The following is a 20011-nucleotide window of genomic DNA, read 5'->3' as shown; positions in this document are numbered from 1 at the left end:
CTGGAACGTTCTCATTTGTCCAAGTAAAGATGTTTAGCTGCAAGTGGAAATCATTTGGATTTTCACACTTCAACATTTCAATTATCTCCCAACAAGGTAGAATGTTATTATATAGGAGCACGGGCCCATTCTTCTCTGCTGTTAGTACTATAAAAAGTTACAAAACAAAACGGAAAAGTGAAATTTGTACCTGGTTGCATGCACAGTATGTGCCCCGATTCATCACCGCGGTTGAATCAAACGGGACGGGGAAAGCAATTTATCTCATGCCATCCGATCTTGTGTTCCACTCACCAGTCCTGCTGGTTCAGCACAGAGGAACTGAGGGAACATGCTGTTAAGCAGACCTGACCTGATCACGGCTTTATTCAATAAACCTCCCAGCTCATTTAAAACTGTATGCCACAAGAAGCGAAATGAGGATGTACACTGGCACTTTTTGTATGCAAACAACATCGCTCGATTGGCGATTTGGTCATCTGAGTTTAATAAAAAAATGGTGACACGTTAGCAATATACAGTACTTTACACTAAACAATTTCCTCAAACAAGTGTCCAATAGTCATGCTTTAGATTCCAGTGACCACCCATATTGAAAACACAATGCCATGACCTTGGATTCGAAACAGTAGTAACTTCCCTGTTCACTTCTCTCATCACACTGTACCCCCTGCTAGGTAGCGGGTCATGTCGAGGTGAGCACCCGAAAAGCCACGCTTCAGCCCTCAATGGGGTGTCAGGGCAGAACTGCAAGTGGCTATTCCAGCTCACGCTGACCCTTAAACTGTGCCCTAATTTTTAACACAGGAGGATGGAGACTCCTCTAATCTGCTTAAAGAGCGAGCTAGAGGTAGAGAGAGGTAGGTAATAAGAAAAAGAGAGTCTTATAAGGTACTGAAGTAAGACAATTGGGAGTAATGAGGGATGCAAAAAGCCAAAGATTATTTGGTTTCTCTTGTTTTCTTTTGTCAATGAATATGTATGGAATGACAAAAACTAATAAAGAATGCATTGAACTGTAAACTGATTAAGATAAAAATATATTTTAAATCCATGTGTTAATATGTTATAGAACACTTACAAGATGTAAACACTGGTCCAGAGGCACTTCAGGTAGCCTACATTTTTATTTCTTTTATTTTTAAATATTACATACTGTATATCATTAAATCTTAAGGATATTTGTTTGACACTTTTTCTTCGGTTGTAAATGTTCTGTTGGTTGTATTTTGTTCAAACGTTTGTGTGAAATGGGAAGTTCTAGCGAATCAACGTTATTTACATTTTCCGAAGAGGTCTATGAATTGTTAATGTCACATAAGTAAAAACAAATGGTCACTGTCTTTCTGAAACCTTGTATGTCCAAATTCGGAAATGGAAAAAACACTGTACTTTTTCAATGATTAAATACTGTGTTGTCCAGGTTTACATGTATTTTTAATACTTTTTTTTTGGTTAGATATTTGTATAACCCAGTGACAAACATAAAAGGGTGACTACTAATAATGATTTATGGCAAATAACTAAAATCACGAAATATGGAGATACATGGACAGCAGTGAAGTACAATTTACTCAGTTTGTTTAGTCTGAATATTTGCTCTTGTTATCAAAGGTAGCTTTATAAAAAAGACTTATGAAGCACCTGATTTGATGTAATATAACTAGAGTCATCATATTTGACATCCAGATTCAACCCTTTACCTGACCGGACTCTGCATCCACCAATTCTACAGAAATTCCACTGACACACCTGTATGATCCAAAACCAAACAGTTGATGTGAATTAAATTCAAGATTTAAAATTCTCATGGATGGAGTCTGGGGATGTGGGGGCGGAGGGTGACGGGTGGGTTACAGAGCACGGAGCTGCAGAATAGAAGACAGGGGCTGTGAGGGCAAAAGTTCTGCTTGAGTGGATCACAAAGCCAGATCTAGAGTTAACCCCACTCCTCTCCTCCCTCCCAACCCTCCTTCTCTCTCCATCCCCCCCTCGAACCTCAGCAGCACCCATATCCCGGTCCATGCTTACACCTCTCAGGCTCTTCGTCCCCCTTTCTCTCTGTCTTTGTATGTCCAGCTGGCTGTCCTACAAAGCCTCCAGCTCAGACTCCCAATGAGCCCTGCGCCCTCCCATGCTTTGTTCTGCTGTTTTTCCCACTCCCTGGAGAGAGAGTCACAAGCAGGACAGACAACAAGAAATGAGGAAATGTGATGGAGAGTAAGACAAAAAATAGGAAAATAAGTCAAGCATCTTTGCAGGAGCGTTCAAAGTCAGTGATTACGCAGCGGTATGATTTGCGCCATGCGTTACGTAATTGCATTTTTTGGCCACCTGTAGCAACTGTGTTCATCTAAATTCGTAACATCTATGATGAGATACAATCCCATTATCTATAAATGAATATAATAACATTAACAATGCTAAATAAGCAGTGACTTCCAACTTGTTCTTTGGAAACTTATAAACACATCGGTTTTCACAATAGCTCTTAAAAATAGTGCCAATAAAAGTGATCCAATTGTTTACAGATTTTCAACACACACAGATGATGTTTAATGTGTTTGTGATCCCTTCGTATGATTACACACAAGCCATTTAATGTACCAGTCCAGATATCCATCCAAGCATCCGGTGTTTCTCAAGCCCTGGTAGATCTTTGCCGATCAGCAAGCAGAAAGGCCTCAGTGTTGCGATGTGGGCCGGAACTAATAGGATTGGATTTGATTCATTAGATTCTCTTTCATCACACTGGTTGGAATTTCACTGCACGTCCCTTCGGACTCCCCGGTTTTAAATAAGGATTCCGCGAGGACCTGAGGGGTGAGAGCTAGCGCAACCGAGACACGGCCTCGCCTCCCTTCCTACTCACATTCCCACAATCTCCCTGTATAAGAATCTCCAGATATATGAGTATAAGGGATCAATTCCAGGATATGTAGTCTTCCAAGTTCCAAACGTAGACCACATAACTCAGGTTGTCTTCACACTTACTGTACACTCTTAAAATGAAAGGTGCTTCACGATGCTATAGCCTTTTTGTCTAAATGGTTCCTATAAAGAACCTTCAACATCTGGAGAACCTTTCTCAAAATGGTTCTTTGTGTTGAAAAAAGTTCTTCAGATTATAAAAAGGTAAGAAAGAGATGGTTCTCTAAAGAACCTTTGACTAAACGGTTCTGTGTGGAACCAAAAATGGTTCTTATATGGCATTGCTGTGAAGAATCTTTTAAGCCCCTTTATTTTTTAAAGTGTTGAAGAATCAGTTTTGGTTCCCTAAAGAACCATTTACCAAAAGTTAATTCTTAAAGAAAAAACATTTTATAATCTAAATAAACCATTTGTGAACAGAAAGATTTTTAAGATGTTAAAGGCTCTATATGGAACCATTCTGACAAAAATGGTTCTTCTATACAATGTGAAGCGAGTGTAAGGAGAAATGTTATTGCTCTCCAGCTAAAAAAAATGTGTTCTGGCCTCGCTGCTTTCCGGACAGTAATTTTTATGTTAGATTTGACAGTGACACAGACATTTGATTTGCTTGTCTGACTTTAGTGTTTAAAACTGCATTGGGTTCTAACTGGAGCTCATTATTTTTACTTATTGACCTTATGGAAATGGAAATACACATATAATCGCAGCATACATGTAAAAAAGCATGTGAAAATAACAAAACACAGCAATGTCTATTACGCTTGTTAAGTTTTGCCTCCCCAAGAGATTTATGAAACTGAAAGTAAACGTCTATGCAACAAAGGGCCCACACAGAGTATTCGCCTTGTTAAGAACAAAATAATCAACTTGCACAGCTTGAAGCTTTGTCGGACCGCCCAACTTTGCTCCCTGTGTCTTTGTGTTATTGTGCAGCGAGTGAGACAGTGTCTTGAAGAATGCTTCCATAAGGCCAAGATTAGCATGTCAATATGGGACCAAGAAAATGATGTTTGTCTGGTTTGAGTCGTGAATGAGCAAGATTTGAGTTTGTCAAATACCATGTTAATAGGCTAGAGTATTAGCTGATTTTTCACAGCAAAAAAACACTGATCATGCCTTCACCAATGAAGGGAAATTAAATAACCATGAAGGGAAAAACACAAATTTAATACATCAAGTATTTTATCAGTGCTTGTCGGTGCTTAAAGTGCCCCAAAGGTTAAAGTGTTTTGGGTGGTTGTTAGGGTGTTGCTGGCAATATTTCTATAATACCTTTATGTTTTGTCCTATATTGTCATATGCCAAGTAGAAATTGTAAGCCGGTCGGCCGGGTGAGTTACGAGCCAGTTTAATATATTGAAAAAGAATGAAAATCATCCTAGCCTCAAATTATGAGCAAAATAATGGTAGCAATTTCAAAGAAATATAAAAAATCTGGACGTTTGCCTCAAAAATAAATTGTTTTAATGTATTGTAAAAAAACACTTCATTACAACAAAATTGCAAACAGTGCAACACCTCTGAAAAAATTGTATGTACAAATATGAGCAGTATACATTTATACCAATTTACATCAATACGTATTAAAATTGGACAATAAAATTACCCGACCATATCCTTTGGAAAAAAAACTGCCATTGAATACGCTCTACTCCGACCCCTCTGTGCCAGGCTCTTAGGTTCTCGAAGAGATGTGGACATGTCTGATTAGGGCAGGAGGACAAAAGCTTTGGAACCCGCTGCTGGTCCCTCTCATCTCAAGCAGGGCCACTGATCGATGCCGCTGCCAGGCTGGCTGCCCTGCTTTGGGGCATCTATAAGAGTTTGGCACATGTAGGCTCATGGTCTAGTGTGTTCTCAAGGGCTTGGCGTACACGGGCTCCAGGAAATGTAAGGGCAGCAACATGAAAAGGCCTGCCAAGAACACAACGCTCACCAAGGACAGCAGCACGTACCGGCCGATGAAGAACGTATCCACTATCTGAAAAACATCACAGGCTCCTGGTGTGAATTATTTAACACATTACCCAATTATTGAAAAGTAATTAAAGCCATGATTGCTTTGATGTTGCCATTAATAATTTTAATTAGCACGATATTGGCTCAGTATCTTCTGTTTTTCTCCACTAGAGGTCAGCAAGACTCTTTTGAGAAAATAAGACGGAAAGCTCATTAGACCATTAAACACAGCCAAAGACCCAATTACAAAAAGCCATTATAATATTTGTACAAACTTATCCCGAATGATACTGCCTTAATATTTGATAGCAAAAAATCTGGCAGAGGAATGCACTAAAACTAAAGAAATATTTAAATGTTTATTTTTCCTATTATAAATGAATAACAATGCCTGCTCTGTATACATTTAATATCTACTTATCTATACTCTAAATAAAATAAATTAATATCACAAATTTATTTATTTATTTATATATATACTAACCTGAATAGCTGGCAAAAAGCTTTAACCTTTCCTTTCTTTCTTTCTAGCCATAGTATCTTAAGCTCTGTTTGTTACTTCCCTGTGTTAGAATAAAAGCTGTACATGGTGATGTGTGGAATACTAACCACCCTCCATGTTTCTACTAGTGTACAGGACCTAAACCATGGGAGAGGCCACAACCTACATTAAACTATTAAACAATGTCTTTGTATGTGTGTGGGAGGGGCCTCAGTCTCCAGCGAATGCAGTGTTCTCTCGTTTAACGCATCTCACTTTCTAATTTTCCAATTAGCCGGCTAGCGAAGCACAGAGCTGGGGCCATGTTTTATTAATGTGGCATCGAATGTGCCGCAGTGAGCTCCTGTTTGGGGCCAGTTTAATTGGCACTGTGATATTATTCCTTTGTACAACAGCGAGGGGTTACCCATTTCTCATAAAACACACTGTCACCTATCAAGAAAAAAAAACAGTTATCTGGCCGCTCTCGCTGCAAGCAAATCAGCAATGCCTGTAAGAAGGATTTGAGGCTATGCACAGACCACGCTTTAGGAGAACTTATGATATGCGTGTGCTTATAGTTTTGAGACTGTGGCAACTGGCCTGAAACAATAATCTTTTTTTTTCTTCATTTTACTCCTCTGTTGGTCCATTATTAAGCAGTGTTGATTCTTAAACTTGTAAGTACATCAAATATAGTTTTGACATCTGAACACACGACACTGATCAAAACATTCATTTTTGGAAAAATCATTTCAACGCACAAACTATGCAATGCAAGAGATTTGGAGTCTAGATTTAAAATGTAATGTACTCTGATTAAGGGTTACACTGTGTTAGGTTTAATACATTTTTTGAAGCTTTACAGCACAGGGAATGTTTGCTGCACCGAGCTGTTCTGCTACTGAAGACTAAAAGGTAAATGTTTTGGCTTTTGTTTGTGCAGACGGGATGGTGACTTGGCAGCTCGGCTGCTGTTATTGGCAAAAGGAGACACTGGGAAAAAGCTGTTGTGTTTGCGCTCGTCTGCTGCTGAGGAGAGATAAACCAGCACATGTCTTGTGACAAATATAACTCGCACAGTTACAGTCCAACTAATACTATTCAAGCACTAACATCAGAATTCAACAGCCTTACAGAACACTTAGGAAGTTGTTTTGGGATCAAACTGTATATAGTTTACATTAATAATTAGCTTTCCTGCAGCTCAGTGGTTTAGAGCATGGTGCAAGCAACGCCAAGGTCATGGGTTCGATTGCACGTCCTCAGAAACAAATGTATAGTATCATGCAATGTAAGTCGAAAGCGTCTGCCAAATGCATAAATTTAAGTGTTAATAATTAATAGATATTTAAATAGTAGATCCTGCCCATTACTTGGTAAGCACACAATAATTTAGGAAAAAATTGTTGTTGTTTTTCTCATTTTTTAAGATCATGCATTTACATAATCACATTACATTTAGGCAAATTTCCCTGCTTGTCAACAAAGACAGTTTACGTATTTTTATCATTGTATTATTTTCATCAGCTGTAAGGCCTAAGTCACTAAGCGCACTCACCTCAACTTCTCTTTCAGCGGAAGGAACTTCAGTGGCACGCGGGAAGAACACCAAGACCAGTGTGATGGTGAGCGCCAGAAGAAATAAAAGGATGATCCCTAACCTGGTGAGATAACGTAATTGCGTTTATTTCTGCTACTACAAGTACAACACTTGTGATGTGGGTCAAAAACAAAGGTGTCTTACATTGTTTGACCGGTTGCACGCGACAGAATAATACTGAGCGCGAGAGTTACGATCCAGATTAAAGCGACGATGAACACGCCTGTACCGACACCCAGCACCATCTCAGCCATCCTCGCGCCTCACATTACCTGCACTTTACTGAAAGACACGTTTGTGCTAGAAGCCATGAGTAGCCAGCAAACTAATCCATGGTTAACCAGTTATTACGGCTTTTCCCTGGATGTTAAACTTAACCGTAGCAGTTACTTTATAATGTGGGCTCCGTGAATCAATTGTAGTCCTAAATACTATGTTTATGATTTACAACACGACGCATGCTGCAGCAGGACACAAACTATTACCATAGAAACAAAGTAGCGTCCCGTGTTTACATCCGCACTTCCTGTGTCACGAACTGGCCAATCACTGGACTGCACTCGGCGAAATGCATGCTGGGAGTTGTAGTCTCGCTCTGTAACAGCGAGCAATAACGTAAAACTTTTAAATACGGCCCGGTCGTGTCATCAGTTGTATTTTATTGAATGCGTTTGATACGTTTTGAGACAAATAGCCGCAGATTAACAGTTGTCTCGGACACTTTGCCTTATAGTTTATGATTAAAGTTTCTTATAACATTTCCTAAATATGTATTATTTCTTTCTTACTGGCACAAATGGATTGCTTTACCCTGCTTTCCAACTACAGGCAAGAAGCCAATGCGTCGTTCCCGAATGTAAGTCCAATTTTATGCCGATAGGGGGCCAGCGGGCTCCGCCGTTATGAACCGGAGACGCGCACGCAGGACCCGGGGTGTTCGGTACGGTACGTTATAATGCCAGTGGAAGAGGAACCGCGGAGGTGTATTAGGCACAGGCAGAGGGGTACGAAGGAAGAGAGAGAGAGAGAGAGAGAGAGAGAGAAGGGGGGTGGTGGGAGGGGTCTGATATGGCAGACGTCACGGCTTGTGTAGGGGAGTATAGCCTGTGTTGTCAGCCTGGTGTCAGTCTGATGAAGATTGGCATTCAGGTAAGCTGTCATTCATTTTCAATGTCAGAGCGCGGAGCGGGCGAACACTCAAGCGTGTTTTTTTCTCGGTCTCATTACAAAAGGCAGGACATTATTCATACAGACAGGGCCGAGGGCTGAGGAGAGAGAATGATAGACAGAGACAGAGAGCGAGAGAGAGGAAGAGAGAGAGGGAAAGAGAGAGTGTGTGTGTGAGAGAGAGCAGGAGTGAGAGGGAGGGAGGAGGAGGAAGAGAGCGACTGTGATGCGATAGAAGGAGATTAGAGAGGAAAGAGGGAAACGGGAGATGATGCCTTACAGAGCGGGAAGCGTTTTACGGATGAATGTTTTGGTGGATGAAGCGTTTGGACTTGTAAATTGTGGTGGTAATTTTTGTGTTGACATTTTCGTAGGTTTTTAAATGGCATTTTTGCTTTAGCGTTACATGATTGAATCTTCATATTCATAAAGCATAAAAATGCAGACTGACCTTGAAATACAGCGTTTTATATTTTGTTATTTTTATGCATTTGTTTTTGTTTTATTTCGCATTCATTTAATGTTGTTTTATTGGTTATAATGAATGTTATAAAATGTTTGAATTTCATCCTTCGTTTATGGTCAGTTTTGTACTAATTGTAAAGAGGATCTTGCTCAGTATTTCTTTGACATTTATTTAAAAAGAAAGAAGACACTTCTTACAGTATCTTTGCAGTCTGACATGTGGTTAAATAAACTTATTAGAGGCTTAAAGTCTTCTATTTGGAAAGTTTAAGAACATTTTGAAAAACAAATATATTTAAATAGTTGTTTTTGAGTAATTCTCAGACAGGCAATCACGTCTGTATTGAATTGTTAAAGGTTTATGAATCTTCTGCAAAGTTCACTAAAAAGATTTTGCAGCGTACAAATAATAACGTGTATTTGTTTTTAAGTACAGCTATCGTAGTTTATATTTCAAACACCCAATCATTTTTAATGGGTCAGAAGATTTTTGTCTTTGACAAATTGGCTCAGAGCTTTTCTGATTTATTTACATTTAATAGTTTGTAGCATATGTTTTGAAATTTCTTGCTCGTGAATTCGTAGGTTTTCCTATCTGGTATGTAAAACGTGAAGTTGATTGTTCTATTCTGTTCAGATAGATAACGTAGCCTTCTTTGTACAGTAAATACTAAAGTTCCTCATAAGTTAGACCTGTTCCTGTGTAAAACTGTAGGGACTTTCCCTACTGTATGTTGCATTAAGCACTCCTTGTGGCACTGGGCATTTGCATTTTTCTGTAATTTTGGATTCTGAATTGAAGTTGAAGAGAGTGCTTTAATGTGTAATTAGAGTGTAATAGTGTAAGAAACAAGTGACAACACATTTTCAAATATTTTTAAGTTTTTACTTTATATTTTTAAGTTTTACTTTATTATGCAGGCTGTGTTAAAAAAAGATTTTTGTACTTTTTTTGTTTTGCACTAAGGTATATGCATAGTGTCATATAGTGGTGTAGTAACAAAACTCACATGTTTTCAACATCTTTTTTGACCTCATTTGCATAACTGAAGTGTAAACAGGTCTAACAATTTGGAAAATAAGCTGCAACATATCCCTCAGAAATTGGAGTGTATGAAAATGATGCTTTCTACAAAAATAGTTCTGGGAAATATTCTTGACCGTGTCAATTTATCTCTAATTATAGTCATCAGCAAAGTTTTGAAAGTGATGTGGATTTGAATTAATTAGTGAAAGTCAGTGTCATGTATGATGAAACATTTGAAATATAGGACTATTGCAAATATCAGCTAGTCCAGAATACCAAAATCAAATGGGGATTCTGCATCTACACACAAGTCCATTTTTTCTCCCCAAAGTTTTTTAAAAGTTTTTTTTCTAAACCTCATTTAATCAGCTGTTTTATTTCTGCGGCACAGGCTATCATGAAGCTGTAATGTTTTGTCTGGAAGATAAAAGTTGTTGGATGGGGCTAATTTAAATGCCAAGTTCCCTGCTGAGATCTTAATTGATGATTTGTGTCGCGGGACAAGCTGCCCAGGGGCAAAACTGCACACACAAAATACTCTGGCTTTATTTGCATATTCCCCTTCTCCACATTACAAGTAAATTACAATCCGAGGTTCTATACCGCAGGACCCGAAGCTCTGTGGGTCTAATCACTAATAAAATGACTCAGTCACCCCAAATGCGTGGAGCAAACTGAGCAAAAAAGATTGTAAACCAATTGTGATTCTTCCAGGCATCCATAAAGCTATTTAGAAAATTGTCCTCCTTTCTAATGTGTCATTTTAAAGGCGGGTCTAATATGTCCAATAGTGCCTACCAATTTTAATGGTTTCTCAATTTGGATTATCAGATCTTGACAGTTAATGAGATACAGTTTCCATGTTTGCACAGAAATAATACAGAAGCAAATTAGAATTATTCATCAGACTGTATTCTGCTGGGGTCTTGTATGTTCTCCTGTCAAGGTGAAGCTACACGAATCTGCTCCGATCCTCTATGCTACTTGGATGCATAGAAGCGGAGCTCTGTTGGTACGAGCTTCCGCCGGTAAGCCTTGCTGATCCTGATGGCTCTCCGAGGAGCACAGGCCTGTTATTGCTGTCGAGCGGCCGCGCATTCAAACGACCTCGCTATGCTTCTTTCATACCGTACTACTGCTCTACCGCTAGGAACGGCGGTCAAAGTCTCCTCCTGGGACCTGAAGGTAGAGGCAGATTTGCTTGATTTACGCTTTGAGAGAAGCGCTGGAGGCATGTAACGATCACCCATAGCTCAAATCACAGACGGTGCTGTCTTCATGGTGCTTTGGCCTTGGAGAGACTTAGGGAAATGTGGCTGGAGATACGGTGGAACTGCGGATGCTAACATTGATTAGATTTCCAAGAAATAAGAGACAAACTTAAAATCAGTCTGGGAAATAATGAGGAATGGTATACAGATATATGACTTGAAGAAAATCTGTCCTTGAACTAGCCTTACCTTCTGTCTATATTTGCATCATGCATGGCGAGACCATTCCAAATTTTCATTTAATCAGCATTTCTAGATGCATTGTGGCCATTCCAGTCCTTTGTCTGTTGAATTTCAACGAAATCAAACCTCAGGAGTGACATAAAGTCATCCAGCAGCAATGTGAAAGACTGACAGCATGACAAGACGCATGAAAACTGAAAAAATTGACATTATCACATACATTTTTTTCTCTCCTAAATACATGTACAAATATTACTGTTGTATTGCTTAAAAGTGAATATGAACTTTTTTTCTTTGCAGTATTTGAGGTCTGATAAAACAGAGCATCTTTTCTGTTATTTTTACCTGTTTCTCCAGTTTTCATTTTCTGCAAATAAATGCAAATAGAAACAATATTTTTATTTGGGAAAACTATTGTTAGTAGTTCACAGAATGAAACAAAAATGATAATTTTACCTAAACACATACCTATATATAGTAAATTCAGAAAAACTGAAAATAGTTTTGAAATGGTCTCCGTGTCTGTACATTATATAGATTTATAGTTCTTTATACTATTTTTTTCAGCTTCCTGGGAAATGAGCCAATAACCCCAAGCCCCATGCACTACGAGGTAAACTTCAGGAACTAGATAAAATCAGATTAACAAAGTCTATTGAAGTTTAAATACAAAACATTGACATCTAAGTGCAATAATAATAATTTATGCAAGAGACAAACTCCATTATAAGCATAGAAATAATGACTTTACCAGGATCAAAAGCAGAGTCAAATTAGCAGCGTCTTTTTATTCATTCTGAATTCGAAATCCTTAAACAAGACTGTAAACCTCAGAGTGCTTTGTTCTTATCTCCAGTGAAATGCTGATAATCCAAACAAATGTACACAGCCTCACTAAGGGAAATACAAACACTTCTTCCGAATCCTGAATTGATTATATTTCCGAGTTTCTCAGAACACACAAAGGTTGACCATATTTTATTTGAATTCAGTCTGAGATCAAAGTGTAAAAAACCCACCCAAGACCAATTCATAGATTTTCCCCCTCTTCTAAATATATAAATATATGCATGAGTATAATAACTAGTCAAATTAAAATAATGTGCTTGAGGCAGGAGAGTGCTTGACTAAGGTTGAGAGAGAATGATGTTTAATATTTCCTCTATTAGACTGAATATGTGAATTGTAGTTCTCGTGTGTTTAACACATTTCACAGGTTGGTGTCATTTGGCGTGACGGCAGAGAAATGGATGTTTTCTATATACCGTGTGCGTTTCACTCCTCCTGTCTTTTGGAGTGCAGAATTTTTATTAGATCTGAAATAGTGCTTTGAGTTCCCATCTATTACTGTAAAAGCCATCTTCTACAAATGTGCCATCTCGCTCCGTCCCGTTTCAATGACATCATTCATAAAAGACATGTTTTTCTCCCATTCACGCTTCCTGCTCTGTCCTCTTGAGCATTCAAACACAGACCACCATTGATTCCAGCCACCTGATTTCATTTGGACCTCTGACACAGGGCTATATCGGAGTTTCCTCTCCTGCTGATCTATTTGTGCATCTTTTGTTGTGTTTCGAACAGAACCTCCTGCATTTCCATCATCCTCTTTCAACCTAAGAGCCATTGGAGGGCATTGATCGTCAGCTGTATGTGTGCAAAATGCCTGTAATGGCGTCAGTACATGGAAGAATCAGTTAACAGCGTTGAATGGGTTATTCTGCCTTTATTAATGCATCGGAAAGGCTTTCTTATATAGACCCTGAGTGACTTCTGAATGGGGCCCAATTCACTCGCTTTAAAAGGATTGTAAATGCATATCAATTCAAATAAGTGGATCTGAAATTTATTTGCGAGATAGTATGTCTCCTGTAGTTTTATTGTACTGTTACTTTGCGAATGCGGCGAGGATCAGGTTGTCTTTGCATGGTAATAAAACGCATTAGGACAGATCAGCCTCTGGGACATCATAAAGCACCTGGCTTTCTGATACCTTTTGTTGTGATGTCTGATTTATGGCGCGCAGAACTTTGTTCTTTTAAAAAATATGTCTCCGTATTACCTTTTTAAGGGAACGTGCAGGCACAGTTAGTTTCAGAAGCTGTAGATTTGCTGAGCTGTTTATTTTACAAATGCATAAAGATCTCTTAAAGGAACAGTTCACCAAAAATAAGAATTCTGTCTTCATTCACTCCAAATATGAATACTGTGATTTTCTTTGTTCCGATGAACAGAGAGAAAGACATTCGGAAGAATGCTTGTAACCAAACAATTCTTAGCCACCATTGACTAGGAAAAATGGCTTTATAATTGTTTTGTTCTCTTGAACACAAAAGAAGATATTTTGAAGAATGTAGCAAAGCAAACAGTTCTGGGGCAATTTTGACTACAAGTGTAATTTTTCCTACTATGGTAGTCAATGGTGGTCAAGAACGTTTTGGTTACAAGCATTCGTCCAAATATCTTTCGTTGTGTTCATCAGAACAAAGAAATTTATAGAGATTTAAAACAACTTGAGCGTGGGTAAATGATGACAGAATTTTCATTTTTGGGCGAACTGTCACCTTTAAGTTATATTTTCGCTTCCCTTTCTAAACCTCATATGTCCAAATTTGCTGTTTTCAATGAAAAAAAGTTACTTTTTGAATGATTAAATACTGTGTTGACTAGCACTTTTTAATACTTTTTATTGTTTAGACATTTTCAAAACCCAGTTAAAACGTAAATGGTGATTAATAATAATGATTAATGGGGGGGGATCACGAAATATGGAGATACAAGGTTTCAAAAGGACAGTAGCGATAATTTTCTTACCCTTTCTCTTTACATTTTAAAATGTATTATTTTAAAGAACAGTCTTAGTACTTGGATAATGTGATTTATCTTTAAAAGTTCTGTAGACAACAATGCCATCATTAACAAAAAGGCATATTCCTTTTTTAATGCATGTAAAGTTTCCTTAAACGGTTTCTTCTAAAAGGATAAAAATGATAAAAGTCCTTCTGCAATCAGCGTAAAAAAAGCTGCAATTTATTTATAATTTATATATCTACTACTTGTTTTTTATTAGCTCAATAGTGAGAGTGTTCATCAGTGTATCTAAATTCTTCAGAGCTCAGATCTGTTTAGCGCTGCTGGTGGGTGATATTTGATACATCAGTATAAGCTGCACGATTTCGGTCTGCAGGGTGCTTCGCCTTTTTCAAACACATGAGAGATGTTGCATCTCTCACACACACACCAGCTGCTTTATTAGGTTCGTACAGTATGTGCAGACAGTTTTGGGAAAACCTCATGTCACTGCAGATTTAAGAAGTGGTTGCACTCGACGCCAAAAGACCTAAACAACATATTTTTGGCTTTTTAATATACGTTCCGAACCATGCTGAGACACTGCGTTCCCTCTTGCTCTGGTTTGTTTTAGGGTCCCCAGAAGGCATCGAGTTGTTTCCTTTCAAGTGGAGAGTAAACATGAAAGATTGCAGATTTTGTCTCTAATGTTTGGAAATCTCAGAACATTAAACAATCTTTTTATTCCCATAGCAGTTACTTTTCAATAAATTTGCACATTGCTACAGTTTTTTCCAACCCACAGCTCCTTGAATATGACTCAAGTAGCTCTTCATCATCTGTATTATACTGGATATGGTTTAGCTTTATTATTAATGTAAATGTTATGTGCATTATATTGCATTGATTTACGAACTCAAGTAATCTTTTTTTATTCTTTTTTACACGTTTTGATATTTTAGGGTCCTAAAAATGTTCTTAGAAAGACTAAAGAAAAGTAATTTGCACTGTTTGTAAAATTGTAAGGTTGGACTATAATTTTGTCACAAAGCCTAGGCTGGTTTGCTGATTTATCTGGATTAAACTAGACCCGCTTAGATCAGCATATGGTTTGCTGTTCTTAGAAGTTTTGGGCACTCGGCTGGCTTGGAGACCAATTTGCAAGCAGGTTAACCTATTGACAAGTGGCCAAAACCCTTCTAAAACCACCAAACCAGACCAGGTTAGGAGACCAAGTAAAACTATCAAATCACCCCAATTGATTAAAATACCCCCTGGAAACTTTATAAGTACCCCCTGGAGTATTCGCTTTGGTTTGATGACCTCTTGGACCCGCACTCTAGTTTTCTCCGGCTGCTAGCTCTGACACTTCTGGTGACTGTTCAATTTAAAACGCACAGGGAGATAAATATAACACATGGAATCGTGCCCGCTTTGTGTGAAACTCTAGAAACGGATGGTCTTCGGAGAAATCATCACTTGTCCTACGCCAGAGCCGCCACAGTCACGCCATATGGGGGATGATATTAATGCGAGCCTGCAAACGCTGGGTGCGATAACAGTCAGGAGACCGATCAGCGATGCATCAGCCATTTATCGACCACAACTGCGTGGAAAACAATCTTGCGCTCCCTGACTGTTAGAACTTTATAGCGTTGCCCTTCAGAAAGGACTGATGACAGCTCTGTGCTAAAAGTGAAATGTAAACAGCTGCTGCTCCGGAGTTGGGGGTAAATGTAGATGTGGCGGTCTGCCATGGCCGGGGTAGGATGACATGAGTTTTGGGGAGAGCGAGGACAGGGTGAAGCGGGCCGCTCGGCCATGCGCTGAGGTGGCTAATGCGTGGTTGGTATGTTTGGAACAGAAGTGCGAAACGTTGGGCAGAAAGTGCTAGCGTATATGTGACACCTGCTTTTTATGTCACCGTTCTGGATGTAGTGTGTTGTGAAGAGGTATTTATAAACCACCAAAGACATTTAATACAGCTCATCACACCTCACCTCTAAGCTCTCAGAATTCCTTAAAGACCCAGCTGACTTTAGCAATAAACACAACTGGCCCGTACGCGAAAGCGAAGGGTTAACCTCGTCCTTCCTGTTACAAAGGAGTGTGGAAAAACAGGGTGAATGGTGATGGTGAAGTCATACACTGCAGGGGAATTCCTCACTGTCCTTCTGAACCTGTCAATGTAATGAGATGTGTTTAATAATTCTTCTTGACATTGACTGGTAAATAGTGTCTTGTACATTTGAATAATTAAAGGCTCTTAAACTGTGTTTACAGGTTTTGTGCATGGTTATTTTGATTTGTTACAATGTAAGAAACCCACATAAGTGCTTTGAAGTACGCTGATTTGTGTGGTATGGGTGATTTGTGGAATAATTTCCTCTAAAACAGATATTCACTGACTCTGCCCCCTTTAAAAATAGCCAATATCTTTTCTGATGAGAAGTTGAAGTGCAGAATGATGTCATAAAAATCATTGATCTGTATTGGCAGAAATGATCGTAATAGACTAAGTTTTGAATGCTTATTGACAAAATTCACATTTAGAAAATATGTTTTAGAGCACACTACTTTATAGATCCTTAAGGCTAACATATTCATACTAAAAGCACACACAAAAAAAGAATTTCAATATTAAGTTATGGCCAGATCCAACACCTCGCGGTTTGGAGTCTGGTGAGAAGTTAAAGTGCAAAATGATGTCATAAAAATCATTGATCTGTATTGGCAGAAATGATCGTAAGAGACGTAAGAGAGAGAAAGAATTTCTATATTAATTTATGTCCAGATCCAACTATTAATAAGTCACTGTAATATTGTTTTTCCTTAAAGGAACAGTTCACCCAAAAATGAAAATTCTGTCTTCATTTACTCACGCTCAAGTTGTTACAAATCTATACATTTCTTTGTTCTGATTAAGAAAGATATTTGGACGAATGCTTGTAACCAAACAGTTCTTGGTCACCACTGACTGTCAAATTTCTTTTTACATTTCTTTGTTCTGTTGAACACAGAAGAAGATATTTTGAAGAATGTAGCAAAGCAAACAGTTCAGTTCTTTTGACTACCATTGTTATTTTTTCTTACTATGGTAGTCAGTGGTGGCCAAGAACTGTTTGGTAACAAGCATTCTTCCAAATATCTTTCTCTGTGTTCATCAGAACAAAAACATGTATACAGATTTGGAAGAACCTTGGGGTGAACTGTCCCTTTAAAAGTGTAAATAGGCCTGATCATGCATAGTTGCACTCTAAAATGTGTCTTATTAAATTCACAATGTTAGTAGGAATTAGCATAAAAAGTCGTATGTGCTGTTTTCTTTTAGAGGAACTACTGTCATGGCAGTTTCAACGGTATAAACGGTTTGTGTGTGTGTGTGAGGCAGACTCTTAAAAACCATCTTAAGCCAGGGAATCCTATGAAAGCTCTGTGTCTGACTCTCCCATGTCCCAGCTCTCATTCCTGAAGTCCCAGGACAGGAAGCAGAGCGAGCTGCAGGACTCTGAGAGTGTCTGGGTTTAGGCAGATGGGAGATGCTGTTTGGCATGGACCCAAAGAACTCCGGTGAGCAGAGAGAAACGAAACATATGAGCTTAAAGATGGAGACAAGATCAGTTGTAGTCACATTAGTTTTGGTAATGGAGAATTAGTCCTATTTGTAATATTAGCATGTGTTCCTGTAGCTATGATGATAGAGCACTGTGTTAGTGACGCAAAGATTGTGGGTTCAGTTGCCAGGAAACATACATACTGATAATGTATACACCTACCTTGAATGCCCTGTAGATGAACTTCACTCTAAAAAACAATAGGTTATTTTCAACCCAGCGTTGGGTCAAAAAGGGACAAACTCAACCGTTTGGTTAAATTGATTCAGAAAATTATTATATTTGACCAATCAATGGGTTAAAAAAACCCCAGCATATGTACATTTGCAACCCAAAAGTTGGTTTGTCGCTTTTTGACCCAATGCTGGGTTAACTCCTAAAATGGATGTGTTAATTTTAACACATTGTTTGTGTTATCCTATTTAGCACATTATGTTTAAACTAACACGAAACGTGTTGTCCCAAGAAATAACACAGAGATGCGTTCTGTTAAGGACAACACATTCATTTGTTGTCCTTAACTGAACACAAAATGTGCTGAGTGTTGAAAATAAAAAATGGACTTATCAATTTGTTTAATATCACTGTATTATTCAGTATAGGAAACTGAAGCCAGTAAGGAACCACCTAGCAACCACACAGAACACTCTAGCAGCCTCCTAACAACTGCATAGCAACTGGCATGAACGCCTTAGCAACCACATAGCAATGCCTTGGCAACCACAGACAACACCTTAAAATCATTCTAATGTCCTAACGTGTCATTACTTTGACAGATTCGGCCATTCAGAAACACACAGTTCCCATCAAGTCTTTCCCAAAAGTCTAAAGAAAATAAAAATTTCATGGGCAGGTAGTGCGCCATTTAAAAGATTTAACAGGATTTGTTTGGGATAAGAGCCTGGCTCCCATGTCTCATTGCTGGGCCTGGGGGTATCTTTTAACAGTTATCTCCTTTTCCTGTTTGGACTTCCATAGTTTACTAACGTGAAGAAGACTGCAAAAAAGACACCAGGATCTATTTCGAAGGAGATTCATGGGCCGAGTGACAGTGTTGTTTCTGCATATACTAGAGCACACTGTATACTTCATTAAACTCTGTCCTGTGTTTACGTGTCGGTCTGAATGTAACTAAATAAGCTATTGCTTTATGCATTGTGTGTTTATTTTGTTCTTGGTGTGTGTATATAAGCCTAATGTGTGCGTGTGTTGCTCTGTGTTACTCTTGTTGTGTCTAGTGTGGCCTCCTGTGTCAGCTGCATGCTGGTTTAATGAATTTTAAGCCTCTCGTGACGCCAACCGGGGTCCAGTTACACTAGTGGGAATACCTGCTATTGTGCCCTAAATCCCTTCTAATTCCCAGGAATGCTGCCATCATTCTTCGCAACCTCTTTTCTTCTGCCACACTTAACTTCCATAAGTCATCTCAAAGAGACAGACCGTTCATCTTGGTACCTTTAAAAGCTAGTGATAGTTAATACTCTTCACATATATAGTGCTATTTTGTTAGTATTCTTGGCATAATGATTAGCATGGTAATCATTATTTAAAGATGAAATCTTTGTGTTTACAATCTTCTGATAAAGACCAAGAGTGTGTCATTAATTCTTCAAGACATTTTCTTGACAGTGATTGCACCATTTTTGTGATGATTTTTGTGATACACACCAAGAGTCTGTCATGATTTCTTCAAGACGTTTTTGACAGCGATCGCTATCAGTCATTTCACCGGGAAAGGCCCGTTTTCATATATTGCATAGAAATGCAATTACATCCTAATGTTAGACACTTTATTAGAGGAGAGACATGCAGAATATGAATTGTTGTCATAGTAACGGGAAGTTCTGAAGCCCAGAAGCAACTGTTGTGCTCAGTCTTTGAACGGCTGGCACTGCTGAGGCATTGTGGGTAGCCGCTACATCAGCCTGAACCTTGCGTTTCTCAGGTGAAAATCAAGAGGATTTTGAGTCGTGTCTTAGAAAGTGTTTAAAAGGATAGTTCAACCAAAAATGAAAATTCCTCATCATTTACGCATCCTGTCAATTCAAACCTTTATGACTTTCTTTCTAGTGGTGCAAAACACAAAAGAAGATTTTTAGGAAAACACTGGCCCACATTGACTTCCATTGTAAGGACACAAAACCATTGAGAAAAAGAAAAGAATAGTGCCCCACAGAAAAAAAGAGTCATATACAGGTTTTGATCAACATCTGGGGTGAAGAAATGATGACAAATTTTAGTTTTTTTTTAATGTAAACTATCTCTTGAAAAATCATGAAATGTGATGATAGCTATATGTGTGATGATAGATGTATAGTAGATAGCAGACAGACAAAGTCCATTAAAAAAATGTTGTGGCCGTTTGCCATCTTTCTATTTATAAGAAAGTTGATATTTGACTCTATTGCACCATCCAGCTGTTATTAAACACGCAAATGTGTATTATGTTAACATAGATTTAATAAGAAACATGTCTGATTGAATCAGATGAATGTGACAGCTAGTTATTTTACTAAC

General features: G+C 38.4%; 1 protein-coding gene across 1 annotated transcript; it reads right to left on the bottom strand.

Moving 5' to 3' along the window:
* Positions 1-4360: 4360 nt before the first annotated feature.
* tmem218 (transmembrane protein 218) lies at positions 4361-7542 on the bottom strand. Its single transcript, XM_057321756.1, has 3 exons — positions 7122-7542; positions 6936-7038; positions 4361-4915 (listed from the first exon to the last, which is right to left on the bottom strand). Exons 1-3 carry the CDS (start codon positions 7229-7231, stop codon positions 4781-4783), a joined length of 348 nt encoding a protein of 115 aa, XP_057177739.1. The 5' UTR covers positions 7232-7542; the 3' UTR covers positions 4361-4780.
* Positions 7543-20011: the final 12469 nt, after the last annotated feature.

The sequence above is a fragment of the Triplophysa rosa genome, linkage group LG22 (genome assembly GCF_024868665.1).
Source record: "Triplophysa rosa linkage group LG22, Trosa_1v2, whole genome shotgun sequence".
In the NCBI taxonomy this organism is placed as follows: Eukaryota; Metazoa; Chordata; class Actinopteri; order Cypriniformes; family Nemacheilidae; genus Triplophysa; species Triplophysa rosa.
The sequence above is the reverse complement of the archived record's forward strand: the minus strand, read 5'-3'. Positions and strand labels throughout refer to the sequence as shown.

Excerpts from the sequence above, each read along its gene's own strand:
- tmem218 (XM_057321756.1), bottom strand. The coding sequence starts at position 7,231 with ATGGCTGAGATGGTGCTGGGTGTCGGTACAGGCGTGTTCATCGTCGCT. Across the intron at positions 7,039-7,121 it reads CGTGCAACCGGTCAAACAAT|GTTAGGGATCATCCTTTTAT; the intron begins GTAAGACACCTT and ends TTATCTCACCAG. Across the intron at positions 4,916-6,935 it reads CCGCTGAAAGAGAAGTTGAG|ATAGTGGATACGTTCTTCAT; the intron begins GTGAGTGCGCTT and ends GATGTTTTTCAG.